Source organism: Pteropus alecto, unplaced genomic scaffold (genome assembly GCF_000325575.1).
Source record: "Pteropus alecto unplaced genomic scaffold, ASM32557v1 scaffold213, whole genome shotgun sequence".
Lineage (NCBI taxonomy): Eukaryota > Metazoa > Chordata > Mammalia > Chiroptera > Pteropodidae > Pteropus > Pteropus alecto.
In genome coordinates, this window is record NW_006434829.1 from 5,630,581 (window position 1) to 5,655,119 (window position 24,539).

Below are 24,539 nucleotides of genomic sequence, written 5' to 3' on the forward strand. Positions count from 1 at the left end.
CCCAAAGACGTCCTGGCCCCCCCCACCCCAAATCCTTTCTTCCGTCATAGCTTCCTTGCCCCACACTTCTGTCTATAAAGCCTTCCATTCTGAGCAGCCTCCGAACGCCCTTCTAGTTACTGGACGGGATGCTGCCCGACTCATGAATTGCTTAATAAAGGCTATTAGATCTTCAAATTTACTTGGTTGGATTTTGTTTTTCAACAGTTTACATAACATACATACTACAAATACATGTGTTAATGGGATTATCTGAATGGTAGGATACAGGCCATTTTCCTAAAGGTTTTCAAAGCATATATAACACAATTTTACCATCAACCACTTTTATGTGCAGTGAGCTCAGTGGCATTCAGCACATCACATTCTTGTGCCACCACCACCACCATCTCCAGAACTTTCTCAGCCTTCCAAATGGAAACTCAGTCCCCATTAAACGCTAACTCCCCATTGATTTCCCCTCCTTCCAGACTCTGCTTCGTCTCTATGAATCTGACTCCCTAGGGATCTCATCTAGTGGAACTGTACAGTATTTGTCTGTGACCACTTATTTCACATAAAGTCCTCAAGGTCCATTCATGTTGCAGCACGTGACAGGATTTCCTTCCTTTTTAAGGCTGAATCACATTCCACTATGTGCTGCATCTTGTTTATCCAGTTAGCCAACAATGGACACTTGGGTTGTTTCAACCTTTTGGCTATTATGATGCTATGAACATGGGCGTGCGAGACCCTGCTTCAATTCCTTTGGGTATACACCCAGAAGTGGAATTGCTAGATCATATGGTAATTGTTTAAATTTTTGAAGAACTGCCAGTTTTCCAGTGGCCGTGTCATTTTACATTCCCACCAGCAGTGTACAAGGGTTCTCTATTTTTAAATTGTTTTCTTTTAATGGCTGCTAAGGAGGCTGACTCGTGGGCTTCTGGCTTATTCCTGGTTCGCTGGTAGTGCATGGTTTATAAAACACATGACATGTTCTGTTCTGGCAATGCCGACATCTTCCCTAGCAATCTAGGGAAACTCCATATACCCTGGCACCAACTGGTGGTGGCCCAGGTACAGCAGGAGCAGGTTGGGGGACAGGGGCCTGCCCCTCTGTGCCCCAAGAGGGGAGGTGGCAGCTGGTGCCACTCCTACTGCCCCAGTGCAGGGAGGCTTCTGAGGGAAGTGGAAAATCTTACTGGGGCACTTACCTCAGCAGGCCCTCCCAGGGCTAGGGGTTCCAAGTGGGCCTGGCCGTGACCGCTGTCCCTGGAGCCAGGGTGAGGTGCTTGCTGAGTCGTCAGTAGAGAGCTGGGTCCTGTGCAGCAGGCAGCGTCTGTGGCTTTGGGGCTGGCTGGGCAAGCCTGGGCTTGAGAGTTGCTCCCACCCAAAGGCAGTGCAGAGTGGGGCCCTCAGGGACCCCTTCAGGTCAGGCCTGCAACTTCTGGCACCGTCAAAGCACCCTCCCCCTAGGTTTCTCAATGTTTGGATCAGAGAACACATGCATTGGAAAAGGAAGCCAGAGTGGGAACGATAAGACAGACTCCCCGGCGAGGCCTGTATCTAGATTAAGGGTTGGTGCTGGGCCTGGGAATCTGCATACTGAGGGGCACATTCGAGTCTGAAAGTGGATTTGGGCAACAGCCAGCCTCATTGTCTGAGGAAGAGGCAGGGGTGTGGCCTCTAAATTAAGGCTGGCAAGGAAAGCTCCCGGGTATCAGCCCTGTGGGGGCTGGTGACACCCACCAGGTCCCTGGCACACGGCAGGGTTTTGGAATGAAGTACAAAGGCCCAAGACAGAGGGCAGAGACCAGTCTTCCTTAGGACCCTGCCACCCTGCTCAGCTGAGGGACCTCTCGGAGAGAAGGACAAGAAAGCTTCAGAGTGATACCACCAGTCCCCAACTCCCCAGGCTGGCATTAACCCTGATGATGGCGATGACGTTCACAATGGCTGTGATGTGAACTCTCCATGGGCTTATCCAGTCTCAGGCCAGCAGTGGATGTGGTAGCCCGGGCCAGAGGCCCACTACCTCGCCTCTGCCCCCAGAGCTGATGGGAGAGCTGGGACTTAGAGCCCAGTTGGCCTGATTCCACACCTGTGCTACGAACAATTGTTTGGTGGCTGGGGGCAGTGGGTGATGACAGGAATCAATTAAAACACTTCTGTACTAGGTGAAATTCCAGACACCAGAAGGTACCCGTGGTGACTGCAGGCACCTGGGAGGCCATCATTTTGTTAGGTTGCTTGGTCTACTGGCCGGTGGCTCAGCAGGGCAGCCACAGAGCTGGGCAGCCTGATTCTGTCCCTGCTTCCCAGGGCTCCCATCCTTGAGTTTTTTTTTTATGAGAACAAGTGGTAGTGGCAGTACCAGGTGAGGTCTTCAGCCCCTTCCAAGCCAAACTCCTCCCATTCTTTGATGTGGACCAAGAGTATTTTCGATCCTGTCAGGTGCTCTAAAAACGTAGCTTCAGTTGCCGCATCCAACCTGGTTGTCACCTGGAGTTGCAGGTGAGAGGGGCCTGGGGGATCCATCCCGTTGTCACTGAGATGGAGGGGCCTGGGATGGACAGGCCAGACTGATCCAGGGGCTCCCAGCAGAGACGGCCAGTCCAGGAAAGGGGAGAGACGTGAGGGTGCTGATGAAAGGTGATGCACAGGCTTGGGCTCGAAGGCACACCGTGCCCTCATGGGATTCTCAGGGTCCCTGGGAATGAGCCTGACATGCAGAGAGATCGGGAGCGTGGGGCGGGCTTCCTCAGGCTGGGCAATGGCACATAGGTGAGCTGAGGAAGGACATGAGGCTGCATCCCGGGGTGAGCGCTAAGGCCAATGAGCCATCTTCTCCAGGCCACGTCACCTGCCATGACCCCAAGTGCCTGCTGCGCTCTTTAGAAACTGCTTGATCAAATGATGCTGCTCAGGCTTTGGTTCTCATACTGGAAGATACTTTAACAGTCACTTTTGTCCATTTAAAACTGTAGTTATCAGAAGTTCCGAGCTCCTAAACTACTGTACGCTTCTGTTTTTACACGTTAGGACAGAACTTTCCATTTACATCAAAATCACATTTTGCATCACCTCTAATTTTGTTTTAATGAGAATGTGAAGTTAGCTGTGCCATCTCCCACCCCCACTTCACTTCCGAGTTAACCAGACTGTCAAAAGCGTTGCCTCCTCAGAAATAAGAGGGGAGAGGGTGGGTGACATCCCCCCGCACTGCAGCCCAGATAGCAAGACCCCTGATCACCGTACAGAATGCTGAAACCAGACACCGACCTCAGCACTCCAGACAGAGCCAAAGAGAGGACAGATGCAGTCTAAAATCTCGCCAAAGGCTCTTCCCCAGGGAAATTTACCAATCAAAAAATGCAAATGGATGAACCAGTTCAGTGTTACCTGAGGTTCTCAATCCTGGCTCCCAACACTCTGGGAAGAAAGTGGGTCTATTTATGGCAAATAATTCTGGGCTAAATCAACACACTGTATGTAAGAGACAAAAGAATTTATAAAGGGCTTCCAGTCTGATCAACCCAACACCATTACTGTACAAAAAACCAGTTTTATTGGTTAATTACCCCAGGTGTACCTCTGTTCATGCTCTAGGTCACACCTGTTTCTCAGATTTGGCCCAGGCTCATAGGCAAGTTACCAGATTAGCAAATAGGAAAACTGTTCTGCAAAATAACAACTGTCAGCTTAAGGCATTACTAACATTGCAGAAGGAAGCAAGGTTGCTAGGGAAGTTTGGACAGCCCAGGACGATGATTCTGGGACAGGAAACCCTCTCTGAAAGGGCCAGCCTGTGCTGCTGTTCAACTCGGGAGATGACACTCTTGGCTCTGGGTGACAGGTCACTCCTTTATACCCATCCACAACATCACAGACAAAACACTATTTCTCCAGCTTTCAGATTTAGAAATTAGTTATATAAAAAGCACTGTCACAGAAGCCCCAGTACATCTGCGGGCCTCCCAGAGGGCTCACTCAGTCCTCCCTGGCTGGAGCAGGGGAGGATGGAGATATATGGAAGGTCAGTCTGTTTTAAAAAGTGAAGTCACTACTAGAAATACGGAGCCAGGGGGCAGAAACCCTTGCTGCAATCACATGCTGAATCATTGTCCTCCCAGAGAGCGGGCTCCTACAGGTTCTTTCAGTCCACGGAAGTGCTCAGAGCAGGGCAGGCCAGTGTGGCCATGGAGCTGCCGCCTGCCTCACTGCATGCCGAACCACTGCTCCTGGTCAGCCCACTGGGCCGCCTCACTGTCGCTGCCCTCCAGGTCCCCTTCTTCCCCACTCCCTTCCATGTCGTCCACATCCTCCTCCTGAGTGGCATCCGTGGGACTCTCCTCCTTCTCCATCTTCTGCATCCCCTCTAGAGACTTCTGGTCATTGGGGTCCAAACTAAGGGACAACAAAACAAAGGAGAGGCCTGAATCTCTGCCTTGCTTCTTGCTGGCTGCTGCGTCATCTCCCTGGCACAGCCGTGAAATGACCACCCGGTCACAGAGAAACTGCCAGCGCCTGGCCTCTCCGAACAACTCCGGTGCCACCGGCAGAAATGAGGGAGTCCACCACTAGAAGTGAAAAAAGGCTTCTTGTCCTAATTTTTAGAATTCTTGACTTTTTCTCCACATTGTTTCTTAAACCTTTTGACACTTAAGCATACTCCTAGCATTATGCTAAAGGAAGCTACCAAATAACAAAACGAAAAAGTGGTAAACAACCATTAACAGAAAAATTCAAATGTAATTTCTTAACAGTATTGGGTTTTTAAGCTATAGAGTTACCAAAAAAAAACCTTATTTTTCTGTGAATGAAACTATTCCATGTTCTTATGATCTAATTAAACATAAGGCATTTCAGTAGTTAACCAAAATCATCACGCTTACCATGGAACAGACTTCTCAACTCCTAGGTTAGACCCCAGGACCCAAAGCAACCCTTACTTGGGCATTTGAGTTTAACAGCACAGAGTCATCACACATGCAAAAGCCCCCAAAGTTCAGAACATTTATTTACAGGGCTCCTAAGCAATCTTTCCTCTTGCCTTCGTGACCATCACCTAGGCCAGCAGGTATCCGATCTCTAACAAATCTCTCCTCTAATGAAAGCCTGGTATTTTCTCACTCGCTTTTTTCCAAAAAGCAGATAAAACCCATGTGGGAATCCTGTTCCTACTTATATAACTGTAGATTGGTTTGTATCATCTCCTCTTCTCCAAAACCTTCCATACAGCTCTCACCCACACCCAGGGTTCCCCACCCTCTGCACTCCCACCTTGCCTTCTAGAAACTGCTATGAAAGCACTTAGCACGTGGTATCCATCAGTCTGCACGTCTGAGACTGAGGGCTCCCGGAATTGCAGCATCCCCTCTGGTTACTTAGATGCCAGGCATATGAGTAGTGCTCAACTGCTGAACAAATAAATGGATGTGATCAGACTCAGTTAAAGACAGGCCTTCACCGTAACCTTACAGACACACAGACAACCCTTAAAGAAATCACTTCTGTATGAAGCAGCAAGAAAACCACTATTTATTTAGTATTTACTATGTACCAGGCACAGTGCTAAGAGCTTTACAAGGAATAATCATTTAATCCTCATTTAATCACTATAATACCTAAAAAGGTAAATATAGACAAGAAAATTTGTTAGTAACTCGCCCAAGATAACAGGTGGTGAAAGTAATATTCAAACTTCAGAGCTTAAGTTCTTAACGACTACAATAGGTAGAAACATGGGAAAGTACTTATAATACTTTGATTTGAAAAAGCAGAATATAAAATATATACTACATATAACCCTATAAAAATATGCATATGTGCAGGCAAGGCCAGGAGGATGATCTACACAAATGAAAACAGATGTTATAGTGGTGTGAGCTGGTTATGAGTGAAAAGAGTTCTTTAATGTTGTTAATATACTTAAGAAAAAAGTTTTAGAAGTCATGAATTCACAAATAACTCTTCTACCATTACTATTATTACTGTTTTCAACCGTGGGCACAACGTGTACGTGGTTCCAGAATTCCTGTGAAACAGTGCCCTGCCTCCTCTACCCCTGGGCGACCTTCCCCCCGGGAGGCTAAGTGCCTACCTGAGTGCTATACTATACTGGTCCATTGCCTCCTGATACTCATTGACAGCTACAAGGAAATCTCCTAGGATCCGGTGCAGGACACAGTCACTCTGATTAGCTAGTGCGTTCCTCAGCAAAGCAATTCCATCTTCATATTTCTGCTCTCTGCCTAAAAAGAAAAAGACCCTCATTTTTCTACTTAAACGACATTTAGACAATATATTCCCATCTCAAGTCTTATACACAAAACTACAACAATGATCACAATCCGATGATCTATTTGTAGAGATGTCTTCAAGAGAACAGTGGCAGGAAGTAAGAACAAGCTCATCTGAATTCCTGTATCATCAGGAAATGTACAGTTTGAGTTTTCATTTTTTAAAAAGTACTATTAACCTAAATTCAAATAAAAAGCCAGGATGCATTTTATTTGCCAAACTAGCCCAAACCCAGTTCATCACAAATCGGGAATGAAAAAACCAAGGCTAAAAGGGAAATCATAAGAGAATCCAGACAGGTTAAAACAGTTCAAGCTGGATCACCCAGTTATATTTGGCCCAAACCAGTCCAGGACAACTAAAGCCCAATCAGAGTGAGTTGAACAGGTACCAACCAAGAATAGCTGGTTTGAGCCACTCCATAAAAATCAGTCACTGCCAATCTAAGCAGGTCTAAGTCAGCTACATTTGGTTGTGCTAAACATAAACCACCTCATCTGGGCTCAGACCTACTGCAAAAGGAACATACCTGTTTGGTCATCTGTAACCAGCTAGACTGGGGAATCCAATTGAGATCAGGTTTTATAAAATTAACCATGAACAGGGAAGTAAATAAGATACACTTACTAAGTAGTTCTGCTTTTTTCACAACAGCCTTAATGTAATCTGGCCTTTGGTTCAGGGCTTTGTCTAATAAAGTTTTAGCTTTCTCCTGTGTCACTGGGTCTTCAAGACAAACGGTGGCTAACAAGGTAAGGGTCTGTGCATTTGCTCCAAGAGTTTTGTAAACGTTGTTAGCCATTACCATTGCTTCACGAATACTGTTGGAGGCTAAGTAGCATTCGATGAGACCTGAAAAAATAAGACAGAAAATTTAACCATATCATTCCAAGCCATGCTTCCATTCTGACAGCCTTCCAAATTGCAAACCTTCAAAGTTTCAGACAAGGGGCAGGCCAGGGGGAAAACTATGAGATCAGACTGGAGAGTATGTCGATGGAATAACTAAGTGCTCCTTCCCAGAACACTTGACGGATATGGAAAAAGCCTGCACTGCAAAGGCACCTTCAGTTAAGCAAAGGAAATGAACACCCATAAGCAAACCGGACATTGTGGGCAGCCTAGCTCAGGGGTCCCCAACCGGTCCTTGGCCTATTAGGAACTGGGCCACACAGCAGGAGGTGAGTGGACGAGCGGCAAAGCTTCATCTGTATTTGCAGCCGCTCCCCAGCGCTAGCATCACAGCCTCAGCTCCACCTCAGATCATCAGGCATTAGATTCTCACAGGAGCACCGGTCTCTGGTGCTAAAAAGGTTGGGGACCACTGGCCTAGCTGAATGTTAGAGGAACAAATCATTAGTTGAAACAGTGAGATGACGTTTCTATCAAAACCCAAGGTTTCGCTGTCTCTTAAGCTGTATTCACCTTTAGTCCGAGATTTAAGCTCTTATAGTCCCAAGTGAGTACCTACTTCTACAAGCTAAAGACCCAAAGGAGTAACCCAAGGGAGCAACCCAAGGAACAAGGAAGACTTTTTCATGTGAAACAAAGTTTTCTCAAAAGGCATTTGCTGAAGGCTTCCCTAAACTAGATGATGGAAAGTCCTTCATCAGATGGACCAAATATACCAATATTGGCAGCTCCTGCCTCTTTTCACACCCACAACAAGAGGCCCTATGGGGAGTCAACTCTCAACTCTTCATGCCAAAAAGTCAAGAACAGAGGAAATACTTTTTGGCACAAAGCACTCATCAAAACAGAAAAACAGCTTAAACCCCAAACCCACACAATCCCTGGCAGATTTTCTCTGCATACTCCTCCACCTAGTAGCATTTATAACATTTGTGCACATTCTACCACACACTATGGTTACTTAACCAGAAATTACCTAACGCTTAAGAGCAACGTGTTGCATTCAGAACTTGGCTGTTTGCAACTACTTATTGAGTTACTTCCCTGCTAAAGCCCTATTGGGAAGTCAGAAGGAAATGGAAAGAATGCACTTCACTAATGCTGGCTGCTACCAATAAGGGAAGCTGGGCTGGAGATTGCAAAAAGCACCAGAGGCATAACCTTGATCTGATCTCCAAACGGTTGCCTGACAAAGGCAGCCTGTGAAGCCTCACAGTCCAGCTGAGGAACACCCTCTGCCCCAAGCACTCTCACCAGCCTGTGTCCAAGCACTGTGGTCGTGGAGTTAATTCAACTGTACTACTGGGTTCTAGTGAACCAGGCACACAGCAAAAAGGAATTAACGTGATAAAAGCAGGTGGGAGGCTAAGGAAGTTATAGTTTCAGGATCAAGAAATTTAATCCGAAACCAAAAGCTTAGTTTGCTGGGGTTTCCTAAAGAACAAATCCACAATAGGCATAGCTCTCTGGCTATCTAAGCAGATTTGTTCTTTACTCCAACTTCCAAATTTTATTTTTCAATTTTGAACTCATCTTCCTGTTAACAGCAAATCACTCCTGACTGCTGGGTTTATTTTTAAATTATCATAAAAATATGCTTTGGAGGAACTGCATCTTGTAAGATCTATTTTAATGTCTGTGACTGAGTCACCAAATGTTGCTGAAGCTGGCACAGCTCCTTTGAACTCCTAGGGTCAGTTCACATGAACTTAAAACAGTACATAACAAAACTAAGTTTGACCCTGATCATGCCTACTCTGGAGGTCACAATGAACCAACCAGTTCCCAGAGCCAACACTGTCATATGAATATGGAGTTACTCTATGAGTAATATCTCTAGACCAAGGTAAGACAACTGTGAAAAATAAAGACATAACCAAGTGAACCTGCACAGTGCTGGCACAGATTCACATTAGTGAGTGGGCCACATCAAGAAACCAAAAAAAAAAAGACAAGGAAACTACTTCCTCTCCAAAAACCACGAAAAAAGAAAACCAGATTCTAGAAAGGCCTAGATTAATTTTAAATGCCGAATGCAGTGGTTCTCAAACTTGTCCGCACACTATCATTACCTGGGAGCTTCAAGTAATACTGATGCCCATCTCTTAACCCCAAATATTATGATTTAAATAGTATTGGAGTGACATGGCATCGGGACTTTTAAAAGTTCCCCCAGCAGACTCGAATGTACAACAAAGTTTGGGACCTGCTGGCCTAACAAAACCTTCCATCGAAGTGTTGCCCACACCTACTGATTTAACTTTTCATCTATAATGTTTATCTTACCTTCATAACAGTCTAAGCGACAAGGAGCAAGTCGTATGGCCTCCCGAAAGTGGATTATTGCTTCTTGGACTCTGCCCATGTTCCGCAGTGCTGCCCCCTTCAGCAGTAAGGCCTGAACACTGTTACTGTTCAGCTGGATGGCCTTGGCCCCCAAATAGAGGGCCCGGGAGTAGCGTTTGCTGTAGAAGCTATGGCACCTGGGAGAAACCACCGAACATTATGAGAGAAAACTACAAGCACACCACGTTTTACTGTGCTTTGCCTTCCTGCTCTTCACAGATGTTGTTTTCTGCAAATTGAAGGCAAGATTCTCCACCAATAAAAAGAATGACTTGCTTTATGCGACACTCGTTTATTGCAGTGGTTTGAACTGAACCCGCAGTATCTCCAAGTTATGCCAGTATAAAGAAATTTCATCTGAAAACCAAAGAGAAGTCCCTCTACATAAGCCTTATTACAAACCACACTTATAGCTTTAACCTAAGATGTTACAGTGGAAAAAACAGGAAAAAAAAAAATCTATTACATATTTTTAAGTGGTAAATCTTGATATGGAAGGAGAAAATTATAGAAAAACCCTTATGATCTGGATATGTCATCAGATGAGAGACATTCAGAGAATTTGTAAAGCCAGGCCAGTAACAAAGTAGCAGCTCCCGGCCTGTTCACTGATGGCTTCCCAGGAGCAGATCCAGTGCTGAGCATAATGTGCTCACTATCTAAGTTAATATCTACTCCGTGAAGAACAGGTATTATCTTCTTTCCCAAAGGAGAAAACAGACTGAGAGGTAAATCATGTATCCAAAGTCAAAGACCATGATTTAAATCCAAGCCTGATTATCTCTTAAACCTGTGTTTCCAACCTGTATTCTATTCAGGAAGAACCACAATTCCCTAAAGAATCTGCTGAAAACTGAGTAGAAAAGGTAGTGCATATACATACCCCGAAACTACCCAGGGTTCTGCATGCTGATCAGAAATATTGAAAAGGCGGCAGCCAAGATTCTCTACATCCTCCAGCCGCCCTTCTCGTGCCAAGAGGTAGCCATATACATCCATCCCTACAAAGGAAGAGGCTCTTTAAATGAGGCAGCCTGGGCCCTTCACAGAGGAGTGGCAACCACCGGCAGATATTGGTAAGCCTTCTCCATCATCATGAGCTCTTCCCACCAGCCTTCCCAGGTTCCAACAAAATGACTTATAAAAAGACAAAACACATCTAAAACTAAAAAAAAAAAAAAAAAAAAAGCAAAGTAGAAGGACCAACCTCACAATTTGAAAGCCTGTTATTTTCAGAAACTGTTTGTCCCTACATCCTGTGGTGTGATATACAGCTATCCTAACTCGTAACCAGAAAGGCCCCAAAAAAGGTATCAAGTAAGTTCTCTCTTCCAAGGGGTCTAGGCACACTCAGGAGTACACACTTCATGTACCAGTTAGTCTTGGAAAAAAACCTATTTCAGGAAAAGCATCTAGTTCTTTGTGGAGTCTAGTTCATTTAAGATCACCCCCCACCCCACTCCTTTTTTAAGTTCTCACTCATGTTCTATAAAAAGGGCCCCATGTTTGCTGTCACCCATCTCTTATCACCATTTCCCTCCACTCCTTGTACCCCTTCAGACTCCCAGGAAAATGCTTCTTAAGCCAAGATCACTGCAACACATCCTGCTGGCCCCGGACTTCGGCCTGGGCTCCCTGAGCTTGCACACAGCTTTCATCATGGGTATGGGCAGTGTGGAGAAGAGAATAAGCCCTGGGCAAGAAGGAGACCTTGAGCAAATGAATTCTTCTTTCTGGATCTGTTTCTTCCTCTCTCTGCTCTGTCATTCTCTTGGCTTAAGCATCTACAAGACTGTCTATTGTCACAAGTTCTTATTTTTCTGATGGCCTTTACTGGGACTTTACAAGCAGAATTCAACCTATTTGACCTTATTTCCCACTACTATTCCTGAGCACACACCCTTCACTCACTGCCAATCACCCAACAGTCATCCTTTGGAAGTCCCTATGGCTTACCCATTCAGCTGCAATTTTCTTCCAGATAAATGATTTTTTGTTGTTGTTCACTCCTAACTACTTCCTTTAATTACCTTATCCCTTTCTTAATATCGGTTCACTTGCTCCCTTTTAATTATACTAGGACACTATAAAGCTAAATTCCCTTTTTAGGATATTACGGTTCTGGAGATGCCATCCAAATTCTCAGTCTGGCACTTCATAAATTTATAAATCATAAGGAGGGGCTATGACTCTTCCAAAAGAAAAACAGCTAAATAATGATCTGTGGGAAAATGACACTTGAACTGAAACAAAAACAATGGCTCAAATGGAACTACTCCAGTGTTAAAGACATGTGTCAGGACCTGAAAAAAGGTAAAAGGCTACTGTAATAAATTTTACAAACTATTCTGTGAAAACTGGTATCAGAAGATCATGCTACATTTTCTCCCTATCTTTGTGATCTGCCCCTCTACAGTCATTTCTGCCCGTCCCCAAGAATTACTTACCTTTTATCAGGTAAGGATCCAACATCTGTGCCTGTTCGAACTTGAGGACAGAGTTTTTATTGTCTCCAGCTCGGAAGTACAGATCTGCTAAGCTTCCCAGTAGATCCACGTTATCTCGCAATAAGGACTTTTTCTCTAGTGAACTTTAAGATATTAAACATTGAACCTTAAAATCTATTATAAATCCTTAGTTGTTGAATCTGGGTGATGGGCATATAAGTACTATTTTCTTCGTGTATATATGAAATTTTTCACAATAAAAAACTTTAAAAACAAACTATGAACCCTTTATTTTCTTATTCTGAGCTACAATTAAAAAAAAAAGTTATATAGGATAAATTATAAAGGATAGGACAGCAAATGCACAGAACAAAGCAGAAATCCCATTACCCAGAGAGAACGTTCTTGGTTGCAGTTTTTCAGAGGACAACAATCACTACATGGTGTTAAATGTCATATCACTCACAGGTTAACAGCTACTTATGAAGCAACCAAATGACTCTGCATTACACAAACTCCAGTCTCTAGTCCTTGGACTTTACCTGACTAGAAAGAAAATCCCAAGCCTAAGGAGGTAACCCAGGCCAGATGCTGCAATAAACTATGTTTCTGGGGCATCCAAAAAGATGTCTTTCAGGTTCAAGAACATGCTGAGGCAGTCCGTTTTGCAAGGATTACTGCTTTTGCACGTAGAGCTAAATTTGGTCCAAATTACATTTAACAGGTGCTCAGCAGAAATTATTACATTTGAGACCATTCAGTACATTAAGAGACTAACAAAGTCCAAGGACAACTGGCTGCAACACCAAGAGATAGGCATCTCATTTTTCTGTTTTGCTAATTTAGATACAACAGGACTCCACACAAAGAAAGGGCATCAAGAATGCTAAATTAATTTTGTAGGTCTCACCAGATGGTATTGATTGCTCTTGAGTTGTCACCAGTATGCACGAAAGCATATGCTTTGATCCACACAGAGAGCCAATCCAAGTTAGGCACAGACTGGATCACATTCATTGTCATTGATGCCACCTCTGCACCTTTTACAGACAAGGACAGCAGACCTAATCCAACAAAAAGCAGAAGAAAGAAGGTGAGGCATAGCATTCTTCTTCCGCAATGCAAGAAGCAATAGGTGACTCTTTCCATGGGCTACAAGGCAATACTTTCTCTATTCCAATCAAGAGACATATGACAGAAGAAACATAATTTAATATTTCTTGATCAGTGAAATACATGACAACGGTAATCTACTGAATCACTATCCAGAGGTGAGGCATGGGCAACTTTAAAAAAAATAAAGCTATTCTAATGTACAGCCAAGATCAAGAACTACTACCTTAAGAGTAAACACTCCATGAAAATAGGCAGAGAATGCTCTATACCTAGAATGGCATCAAGGGCTAATGGGCACTGCCTCAGCACCTCCTTATAGCTGGTGACTGAAGGGCGCTCCTGACCAGCCTTCTTGTACAGGTTTGCCAGCATCATGTTTATCTGTAATAAATAAAAACAAAAGACAGTAAGATTAAATGTACGTTGCAAAGAAAATAAACATTTCACCATCAATAAATTCTGCTTTTTTGCCAAGCTACTATTCTACTTTTTACTGGAAATCTACCCATAGCCCTGTGGAAATAAACAAAGACAATTTCATTCTTCAAACCAAAAAGGAAATGACTACCTTTGCTTTTCCTATGTCCTCCCATTTTTAAAAGGAAAAGTCAAATTCCTCTCACTTACCCAAACAAAAAGTTCAGTAATATCTGGACCAAAGATGCTGCCACTGGAAACGGGGGTAACATTCATTTGAGAAATGTTACAGAATTCTAATTACCTTGACTATTTCTTGATCTTAAGACAGAAAATGAACTACCCTAGAAGTGCTCAAGTTTACACTTTTTAAAGGCAATAAACATCACGGTATAGAAGTAAGGATTTCTTAACATAGCTAGTTAAGAAAGATCAGATGAATTTTCCCCAAAAAGGAAATGACAGATATATAAAAGTATTATAACTGGCTTCTTTCTAATAGTCTAGTAGCTGGACTCTAGCCTTTCTAATGCTTAAAGCTTTAACGGACAGGTACTATCTGACTCATCAAAGTAATGCTATAAAATTCAAACTCTGATTCACCTCCAGAGATGACAATGATCCAGAGATTAGTTACAGTATTTAAACAGCACAATTCAAATATGTAATTCGATAAAGCTCTACTAAAATAACCCTTCCTAAAAATGCAACAGGGAAAATTTGAGAAAACCTAAAAATTCCAAAGAACGTAGAAGTTATAGAGAAGACATAATTGATCTTAACAGTCCAAAGAGAAAAACACAGTATTTCAATTTTAAATTAATAGATCATAATGCAACACGGAGTTTGCCAGATCATTAATCTGAAGAAGCAGTCAACATGAGGGCACAAAAGAGAAAAAGCCAATCCCAATTTCTTCAACTATCTGTAGCTTCGTATGCCAGATATTTACTCAAGAGTGGCTCTGAAGATGAAGAACATCTGTCTCAACCATGGCCTTACAGTATGAAATGATCTAGTGTGGTATTAATCCATACTGATTCAAATGATGAAATAATGAAATACTAGAAAGAAAATCATTTTTTATTTGGCCCCAGATTTTCCATTTTAGGCTATGTTGAAAATGCAAAAGAAGGTAATTAGAGGAAAACTCCAGTCTTGGTGTCAATATTTGAAGAGTAAGGTTTAAATTTAAGAACCTTTCTTGGCTGCTTGTTATTAACAAACCATGATGGATGGACCAGCAAATATTAAAATTCCCTTTAAACTATCTGGCACTTCGAAAGAATGAGTTTTAAGTACTACCTAGTGAGAAAGTAAATTATTTTTAAAACAGATCCTTACTTGGGAATACCATAAAGCCACATTCCACCAGTTGTAAACATAGCAGTCATCATTTTCTAAAAACTAAGAAATTGTATGTTGGTATGTTTGCTCTTAAAAGTTGGAGATTTATCAAGATGCAATAATCTCACACTGGAATTTTCCTTTAAAATGAGAAGGAATGTGTGGCGGTGTTTACCATACATTAACAGACGTTCATTTAGACGTATTCTGACTCACTTCCTTGTCCTTTACACAGACTGAGAAGCCAGTTAACTCCCTAACGGACAAGAAAGAAAAACTGTAAATATTATAGGTTTATGTTTGCTTCTGGCTACAACAGCTCTACAGAAAGAAAGATATGTACTCCTAACAAATGCAGATTCCTCTAGTACCTCTTAAAATGATGGCAGTAAACACAGTGTTGGATACCACAAAACTAAGCTTCTTTGCCATCACTCATTTTCAAAATTGTCCCCAAACTCTTTCAAGTCATTAAAGAGGAAATTATGATACATTTCCAATAAGATAAGGAATAGATGTAATTAAAAGTTTATAATCGAAATAGTATCTTCCAAAAGGAAGATACTCTTCATATATGTAAAAAAATTATTAGACTTTCATAGGGTGCAAGAGAACGATTTGGTATATAAGTATCCAAACTTATTACAAGATAGGTTAGGCTATATATGCTTCCCAACGTTTTTAATAACAGTCACCACCATTAAATATAGTGGAGAAATAACTTAATTGCAAAAACTCGGAAAGTCATAAATAAATCCTCACTACGAGAAGATACATTCTCATCAAGTTTGATTGGTTACTTTTAAAATTCAGCAATATTTGGGTGAAAAAAAAACACTAACTAAATATATCAGGTCCCTACTGATTAGATTCATTTTCTTTTAAGAGCAGGAGGATATACATCTTACATATAAAATTCCTCACTGTTCAGCACAAGTTACACAGAACAGTTTCTCACTGAAGTGAAGAAAGCAGGTGACATCAGAGTATTTGGTAGAATATTAAGTACTGATGTAAATTCAATCCTACGAGCAAGGATTCTCATTGTTCTTCTAAACTGGACTTCAAAAAAACTGTAAGCAAAGACACCCAATATAATACCCCTTACAGAATAGTATATTAAAAAGTATTCTCACATACATGAACTTGTTTAGCTTTTTGAAAAGTTAGCAGAGAAAGTATTATCTCATTTTATAAATAAGGGGAAAAAGTAAAGTTCAGATTGGTAACTTGCCTACATACACACTACACACAGTTTGCATGCCAAAACTCAGACAAGACACCAGAACTTCTGATTTTAGTTGAAGATGTTCTAGTCACTATACTATATTGCCAAATCAAACACAAAAACATATCCTACACACAAATAAGTACAAAAAGATCTTGTAGTCTTGATTTTGAAAATAAAAGGACTAATAAAACCACTCATTATCAAATAGGTACAACCAAAGAATGCAAAAAATTAGGTTCTAAAAAGTGTTGTTGCCACCTGGAAGTGTACTGCAAATCATTATTTTTTACAGTGAGAAATACCAAGGAATAAGCACTTATAGCACTCTCCAGTGACCATTTTTATTAGCTGAATTTTCAGGGTCTCATAAGAAAGTCACTCTTCAACCTCTCTGAACCTCCCACCCACTCCACTAACAAGGGAACAAAGTTAGAGTTAAGAGTAATGTGCTCAGATGGACTTCCTACTGTACAGGGAAAAACATGAAGGAAGAGGGTTGGAAGAACTGGGGGGAGGAGAAAATGATGTAACAAATTGTTAGTTCAACTTACTTTGGGAGTTCTTTGTCTTGAAGGGATACCATCAAGTATAGCAATGGCATCTTTATCCTGTTTTAGCATCGTGTAACATTCAGCCATTTTGTATTTCACTTCAATTTCAGATGGAAGACACTAAGACAGAATGACATCTCTTCAAAATATTACTTAAAACAGTATGGCAGTTCTTCAAAATGTTAGTTATCGTATGACCCAGCAATTCTGCTCCTACACAGACTGCCAAGAGAATTGAAAATATGTAGCACCACAAAAACCTACAGACAAATGTTCATAGCAGCATTATTAATAAGTGGAAACAACCCAAGTGTCTACCAATTGATGACAAGATAAAATATAATCTATCCATACAATGGAATATTATTTGGCAATAAAAAGGAGTGAAGAATTAATTCATTTTATAACATGGATGAACCTTGAAAATATTATGCTAAGTAAAAGGAGCCAGACACAAAAGGCCATATATTATATGATTCCATTCATATGAAATGTCCAGAATAGGTAAATCCATAGAGACAGAAAGGTTAGTGATTGCCAGGGGTTGGGGAGATAATAGGCACTGGGTTTCCCTAGAGTAATAAAAATGTTCCAGAATTAGATAGTGGTGATGGTTGCACAATGCTGTGAATATACTAAAACTCACTGAATGGTGAATTTTATGATGTGAATTATATCTCAATTTTTAAGAAAGTCCTTAAAGATTAAATGTATTTAATTCAAATGAAAGGTTTAGCATGGTGCTTGGCATACCAAAGGTTTAAAAAAAGTTAGCTACTTCTATAAATGATTCAGTGTGGAGATACATATGGCTTCCATTCAGTGTCAGAAAAAGAGAAAATCCTGGCAATCAGCTCTTTAATAACAGAAAACCAAAGGTTTTACTTAGATCGAAAACAAGATGAAGATCTATAGGCTTTAAAAAAAACTACACGAATTTATCTTTTTTTAATGTAGAAAAATACAAAGAAAAAACATGACATAATTTCACTTCTATTTCATTCTACTGACATTCCTTTTAAACATAAGCTGCATGTATAATTTAAAGACACGTTCAAACTGAAAAGTAAAAGTTCCCCTCTTTCTAAAACTTGCTACTGTTTTTATTTCCTTCCCATGCACAAAAAAATCTTTCATGTATATTTTAGGCATATACCAGGAAACACTTATGTTATCTATACACCAACCCCTTTAAACAAAAACGGTATTGAATACACTGCTTCAAACCTTATTTTCTTTACTGATATATAGTTCTTTCCAAATCAGCACATACACCTCTATCTCATTTTTCATTTTTTTAACAGTTCCATCATATTCCATCTTTGGCTATATTATGATTTAACTAGACCTTACTGATGAACATTTCTGCTTCCAGTTTCTTATCACTATAAACAATGCTGCAATAAACAGCCTTACATACCCTGTAAAACTTTTGTGAGTCTACTATTAAGGTTAATTTCTGGCAATGAGATGGTCCCATCAAATTTTGAAATTTCAATTTTTTTCCCTTCATTTACTTATCAAAACTTTGGCTATTATCGAAAATTGGCAGGAATTCTTCTTAGATTTGTCATAAATTTCCCCGGGTACTCACAGTCCTAACAATTGAGTTACATTTTAAAAGCTGTACTTTCATTAACATTATAAAAACATTTTATGAGTTCTGTTTATATAAAAGGGAGGAACAACACATACTTTGGTTAGAACTCATGTTTAATTCCAATTTTAGATTCACCTGGAGTGAATTTTGCTTTTAACCCATAATGCTTGGTTGAATGCACTCTTGCATCTAAGTGATTTTTCATCTGTTCCTCCAGTCAGTTCCCCTTTAAAATCGCATTTTATTTTACCATCTTCTAAATCTAATTAGCAGAATTCTTATAAATTCTTTCCGACTCTCATGGTCTCAAAAATAAAAAATCATCATACTTCCATCTCCAATTACCTGACTTTGTGGAGCAGATGCAGAATTTCCAGTTGAAGGTCTCACTTTCGAAGTTTTACTTAGGGCTTTCTTCTGCTGTAAAGCCATGGTATACTTACTCACAGCATTCCGATATTCCTTATCATGAAAGAGAGAATCTGCATGATACACCAAAAGCTGGTACTTCTGAGATGGGGAGAATAGCTCGCTAGAAAACAAAGAAAGTATACCCCCTACATGGGTTGTTTCGAAGTGTCAGAAAGAAAGAATACTCTCAGTAGTGCCCCCCTTGGTGTCCCTTCTTAGTGTTCAAGCCTAGCGCAAAGCCTATACAGACGGTTTACAAAAAGTCAATATCCTTAAGCGCTAGTCCCAAAAAATAAAGCCATGAAAGTCATACTCTGTGTTAATATGGTTGACACATAGAGGAAACTGCCTTAAGTTGTTTTAATATGCTTTTTTCCCTTTACTTACTATAAATACAATGATACCTCTGTAGAGGTATACAAAGAGAAATGTAATACATCTTTTCCTCCCCTTCTTTAACTCGTCTTCTTAATTTAACAGTTTAAATATATCCATACTTATGTTAACATCAATTTTTACAGTAAAACAAAAAAGAGCAAGCACAATGACTTAACTAATATTACCAAAGAAGGGTTGAAGAACCTGGGAAAGAGAAACCTCACCACTTACATCCTTTTTAGGAACGTACTGAACAAAAAGAGGTTGGTTAGGGAACTGAAAATTCTTCAAACACTGAAGAAAATGGGAATACTGAAATACTTAAGAATGAGAACAGGATAAGCCAGTGGGATAATGGGACAGAAACAGGATTAGCCTTGTTTGACAGAAGCATTCTTTTTGGTTTTAATTTTGCATACAAAAGTAAACTTTACTAGTACTAGAAGAATTTTTTATCTTCTGGAGTCTCAGGGGTTTAAGGACAGTGTAACAGAACCAATGTTTCAAAACTTTTTCTTTAATCTTGAATATTGCTCACAAGCGCTACAACTGCCTAGAAGCCAGCCTATCATTTTTAATCTCCAACCCGACTCCCTCTCCTACTCCTTCCTGAGTTTACATGTTTGACAGGTAAAAGCTATAGCCACTTAAAAGGAAAGAAGAGTCAAAGAACTCTGTAGACAGTTAATTTCTCAACAAATGAAAGCTACTCAAGATTGGTACCAAAGATTGATAAAGGCTGCCAGAAACCAGCTGAAGTGGAATCAGGAGTGACTACAAATAGATAAGCAGTTTCTTTTGGGTGTAATGAAAATGTTTTGGAATAGACAGTGGTTGCACAACTCCATGAATATATTTAAAACCACTGAAATATATTCTTTAAAAGGGTGAATTCCTTGGTATATGAATTTTATCTTAAAAAAAAAAAAATAGATAGGAATTCTAAATATAGGATAAAAAGTTACAAAGGAAATTCACTGAAAGATTTAAAGGTACAGTCAAGATAGTTAAGATCTCTTCCAACTCTGAGAATCTATGTATTTAATGAGAAATGAGAAATGATAGAAAATGTTACTAGACTCAAGAGAAAGCATTCAGATATTTACATGTTGTAACATATGTGCCTACTTATGCAAAAGTTATCGCTAGAATGATACATGAGAAACTTAATAGTTGTTTGCCTCTGGAGAAGGGAAATGGTGGGGTGAGGTTCAAGACAGGGACACTTATCTGCACACTCCTGCTGTCTGAAAATTTTTACTGTGTTGTATTGCAAATTCAGTAAGAAAATTTAAAACATAAATAATAAGGGTCAGAATTTAAATGCCTCCTGAAGCTAGGAAACTGCCAGTTTGACCCAATGTGAAGAAGTAAAGTCTAATCAGAGGATCAAACTGCTTCTAAGTATCCTGTAACATCTTCAAGAACCAAGAATAATGACTAACTGGTGCATAAATTTCCAATGGTGGAAACTGTGTGCTTTGACAAATCAGTCAGAACCAAGTGAAAGGCTCCAGAATAAACAGAAGGCTGACAGAGACCAGGGCTCCTGTCAACACTGAGTGGACGGTGGTAAAATGATGAGTCTCACGTAATGAGGTCCAAAAACATACTAATGGAAATGAAGTAGGGAGTAGCTGCTGCATCACAGGCACTTAAGGAGCCTTTCTTTTCTGACCTAGACAGCTTCAAGAGCAGGCCAAATGCAAATGGGTCCACTCTACGTAGAAGATTCAATTATAATGCCATTTAGAGGCAGTAGGCTGTAGTGGGCCAGAATGGAGAATTTAAGATTCAAAAGGACCAAAAACCCAGACATCATGGCTCCTCCACTTACTAAATGTGCGAACCTGAACAGGTATTTCACCTCCATGAAGTTATATGAACTTCCTTGGCAAAAATATGTAAGTGCTTAACTGCACACAGGCACTGTGCTAAACATATTAGTGTTAAGAGTGATGCAGAATATGGATCTTAAAAGTTATCATCACAAGGAAAAAACTGTAACTACGTGTAGTGATGGACGTTAACTACACTTACTGCGATCATTTTGCAATATACATAAAAATCATTACGTTCGTTGTATGCCTTAAAATGTTACATGTCAATTACATTTCAATTTTTAAAAAGTGATGCAGAATATAAAACAAGGCAATAGTATAGAACAGTGAGGGTAAGAAAAAATTCTGATGGGATATGAGCTGAAAACTGTATGAGGCAAGTCTGAGGTAAGGACTCAAAGCAGAGCAAATGCAAAAGCCCTGAATTGAGAGCGAGCTTGGTATGTTCAGGTATCAGAAAAAAATAGGCAAGGAGGCTGGGGTACAGTGAGCAGAATGTAAGTCGGGAGAAAGATGTTTGGCTCCCTTGATCATGGGGCAAAAAAAAAAAAAAAAACCCAACTTATTTAAGCCCAATGGAGAAATTTAAGCAAGGGAGAGACATGCACTCAAGGATGGAAAAAGCCCTGTGCTGCTTGTCATAAGGCTCAACAAACGGCAGCCCTGAAAACATGAAAGGGGCACTGCGAGCCCTTAAAAAGGCGCCACTCCCACCCATCATGAGAATCCCGTTTTCAGGGGTTTGCCAAGGTGAGAAAGTGAACCCCTCTAATAAACTCAAGAGAAAAAAGTCCGTCTCAGATGTGGACGAAGGTATAAAAGCCAGAGACTGGGCCTCCAAGCTTGGGCGAGGGAGGAAACGTCTTCAGGATGGAGCTGGGGAAGGAGGAGTCGGCCCAGATGTGACAGTCGCTACGCCCGGTGACAGATACCTCCGGACACCCTACGCTCCCAACTTTCGGGGGCACCCTCGTCGGGGTCGTCCTCACAGAGCCTCCGTCTTCCATGTCTCGAAGCCGCCGCCGCTGACACATCCCCCGCACGGAGCTCAAGTCCCAGCGCCGGGCACAACGCGGGGACCCAGTGAACTCAACTTGCGTTCCTAAGTTGGCTCCGCCCGACGAGGCCCTCGCAGACCCTGGAGCCTCTGCTGGGGCCCGCGGCCGCTCCTTCCCGCCAGTTCCCCAGGCCCCTTCAGCCCCCGCTCCCAAAAAGGCGCCGCTTTCTCCTCAGCCCCAGGCCGCTCCCCGCCTCAACTCACGGGTTGTTATTACTCATTGTAAGTAACAAGCTGCTGAGGAGCCGCACGTTGGAGTGCAGTCCCGCGGCCGCCATGTCTCGCACGTGGTCTATCACATTCATCCTGCCCGGCAAAGCCGCGGGGAGCGGCCGCAGCGGCACGAAAAGCCGGTAGAAGATGCTGAGGGAAGACTCCAAAATGGCGGCCTCGCCGGGGTCCATCGGGTCCACATGCGGCACCGCCCCCCAGAAAAAAAATAGGCGACTACTGAAGTGCCTGAGCAAAAAAAAAAAAAAAGTCTGTTTTCTCAAGCTCCCGTGAAGTGGAATGATTTTTTACTTGTTGTTGTTGTTGTGTGTCCCTGTGTGTGCCTGTGTGTGTGTGTTTAAGCAAAGCGACGTCGTTCTAAGTTGCAAATTTTATTGAGAACTTACAATGCGGTGGAGACAAAAGGCACCTCCGTCCATGCTCAATAAGATGAGAGGAATTTGTGTCTTCCAAAAATTAATTAAAAATGTATGGACATTTATAAAAGAATACAGTAGGTTGTGTGTGTGTGTGTGTGTGGATGGGAACCCAACAGCTGCCGTTAAATCCTTTAATCAGGCGCTAAGGGCAGGCCTGCTTTTACAGTCACGCCTGCGCACCAGGATGAAGGGGCCACGCCCCCTCTGCTCAGGTACTGTGAGTACTCTCTGAAATCAGACTTTATTCCCCCTTTGGGCAGCTGACTTGAGTCCGAAAGGGAATATTTTTACGCTGTGAAATGACTCACTATTTCAGAGTGAATAAAAGCTAGGTTGAGTTAGCCATCCTAATATGTGTTGTTTTAATTTGCAATTCCCTAATGACATGTTGAGTATCTTATACGCCTATCTCCCCTCTCGTCTATCTTCTTTGGTGAGGTATCTCTTTAGGTCTTTTTCTGATTTTTTAATTGGGTTGTATTCTTACTGTTGAGTTTTAAGGGTTCTTTGTATATTTCATAAGTCCTTTATCAGATATGTGTACTGAAAATATTTTCTCCCATTCCGTGGCTTGTCTTCTCATTCTCTTGGCCACCCCTTTATGGTTACCAAAAAAAAAAAAAAAAAACCTTTCAGCAATAATCCTGACATGAAATGACTAATAATGGCCAGAAAAGAAACAGTGAAAATATTATTTTATTAAACTTCATCTAAATAATAATGCCAGTACAATTTTTAATGAAAAGTAAAATATTACAATACGAGAAGGTAATGGATTAATACTTTTTAATTACATTAATGTATTAAGAAAAACTTTTATCCTACATATTGGATTAGCAAGAAAAAGAATAATATACAGTTTGTTTTTATGTCCTTAAGTTCTGCAAACTTGTCCATGCCAAAACTGATTGTATATTCATGTTCAATTAGAACTATAAACAGATTTGTCATTGTTTGAGCACAGCCTTGGTGTTCCATGAAAAGATGGGAAGAAATTTAAATGTATATTACTAAGCAAAAGAAGCCAATCTGAAAAGACCACGTACGGTAGGATTCCAGCTATATGAAATTCTGGTAAAGATGAAACTGAAGACAGTAAAAAGATCAGTGGTTGCCAGGAGTTAGAGGGAAGGGAGGAATAGGTGGAGCACGGGATTTTTATGGATGTGAAACTATGTGATACTGTAATGGTGGATGCATATCATATGTTTGTCAAAACTCATAGAATGTACAACATAGAGACCTAACATAAACTATGGACTTTGACTAGTGTACCACACTAGTGCTGGATGTTGATAGTGAGGGAGGCTGTGCATGTGTGACACAGCAAGGGGCAGGTGGGTATTTGGGAACTCTACTTTCTGCTCAATTTTGCTCTGAACCTAAAGCTATTTTAAAAAAAGAGGGAGAAGAAAGAGGGGTATTTGTGTGTAGAAACTGACCTGCTCTGGGTGTCAAACATGCTAGATACATACACCACTGTATCTAACACACTTAGAACAATGTCTGGCACACATTGATAAACACCATAAATGCTTGTTGTTACACTTTTCTCTACCTATGAAATATTTCATAGTTAAAACCACATCTAAGTCTGTGGCCATGCTACCCTGAACAAGCCCGATCCCGTCTGATCTCGGAAGCTAAGCAGGGTCAGGTCTGGTTAGTACTTGGATGGGAGACCACCTAGTAAGACCAGGTGCTGTAGGCCTAAAAAAATAAATAAATAAAGGAGTGTAAGCTGACAAGGTCCTTTCAATCTGTGAGGTCAACCAAGGGTTGCCTCACCTAAAACAAACAAAAAACCACATCTAATAATAGCCCAAAACTGGAAACAACTCAATTGTTCACCAACTGATGACTATATATATCAAATGTGGTATATTCATACAGTGTAATCCTATTCAGCAAAAAATTTTTAAAAAACTACTCATAACATGGATGAATCTC

General features: G+C 41.1%; 1 protein-coding gene and 1 pseudogene across 4 annotated transcripts in view; one reads left to right on the forward strand and one right to left on the reverse strand.

Annotated features, from left to right (window-relative positions):
* ANAPC7 (anaphase promoting complex subunit 7) overlaps positions 1-22,353 on the reverse strand; it is a 40,048-nt gene extending 17,695 nt beyond the window's left edge. For 2 of the 4 annotated variants that reach the window (XM_025045523.1, XM_025045522.1), the window contains exons 1-10: positions 22,144-22,353; positions 18,598-18,784; positions 16,653-16,772; positions 13,376-13,487; positions 12,901-13,054; positions 11,991-12,133; positions 10,427-10,544; positions 9,484-9,680; positions 6,913-7,137; positions 6,086-6,236 (exon numbers count right to left, since the gene is read on the reverse strand). In XM_025045523.1, coding sequence (XP_024901291.1) covers positions 6,086-6,236; positions 6,913-7,137; positions 9,484-9,680; positions 10,427-10,544; positions 11,991-12,133; positions 12,901-13,054; positions 13,376-13,487; positions 16,653-16,772; positions 18,598-18,784; positions 22,144-22,343 — 1,607 coding nt within the window. In that variant the 5' untranslated portion in view covers positions 22,344-22,353. Of the gene's footprint in view, positions 1-3,527; positions 4,390-6,085; positions 6,237-6,912; positions 7,138-9,483; positions 9,681-10,426; positions 10,545-11,990; positions 12,134-12,900; positions 13,055-13,375; positions 13,488-16,652; positions 16,773-18,597; positions 18,785-21,814; positions 22,102-22,143 lie in introns of those variants that run through there. The other 2 variants (XM_006910021.2, XM_015587924.2) reach the window with 2 other exon arrangements.
* Positions 22,354-24,181: 1,828 nt separating this feature from the next.
* On the forward strand, positions 24,182-24,300 carry LOC112478386 (annotated as a pseudogene).
* The last annotated feature ends 239 nt before the right edge of the window (positions 24,301-24,539 follow it).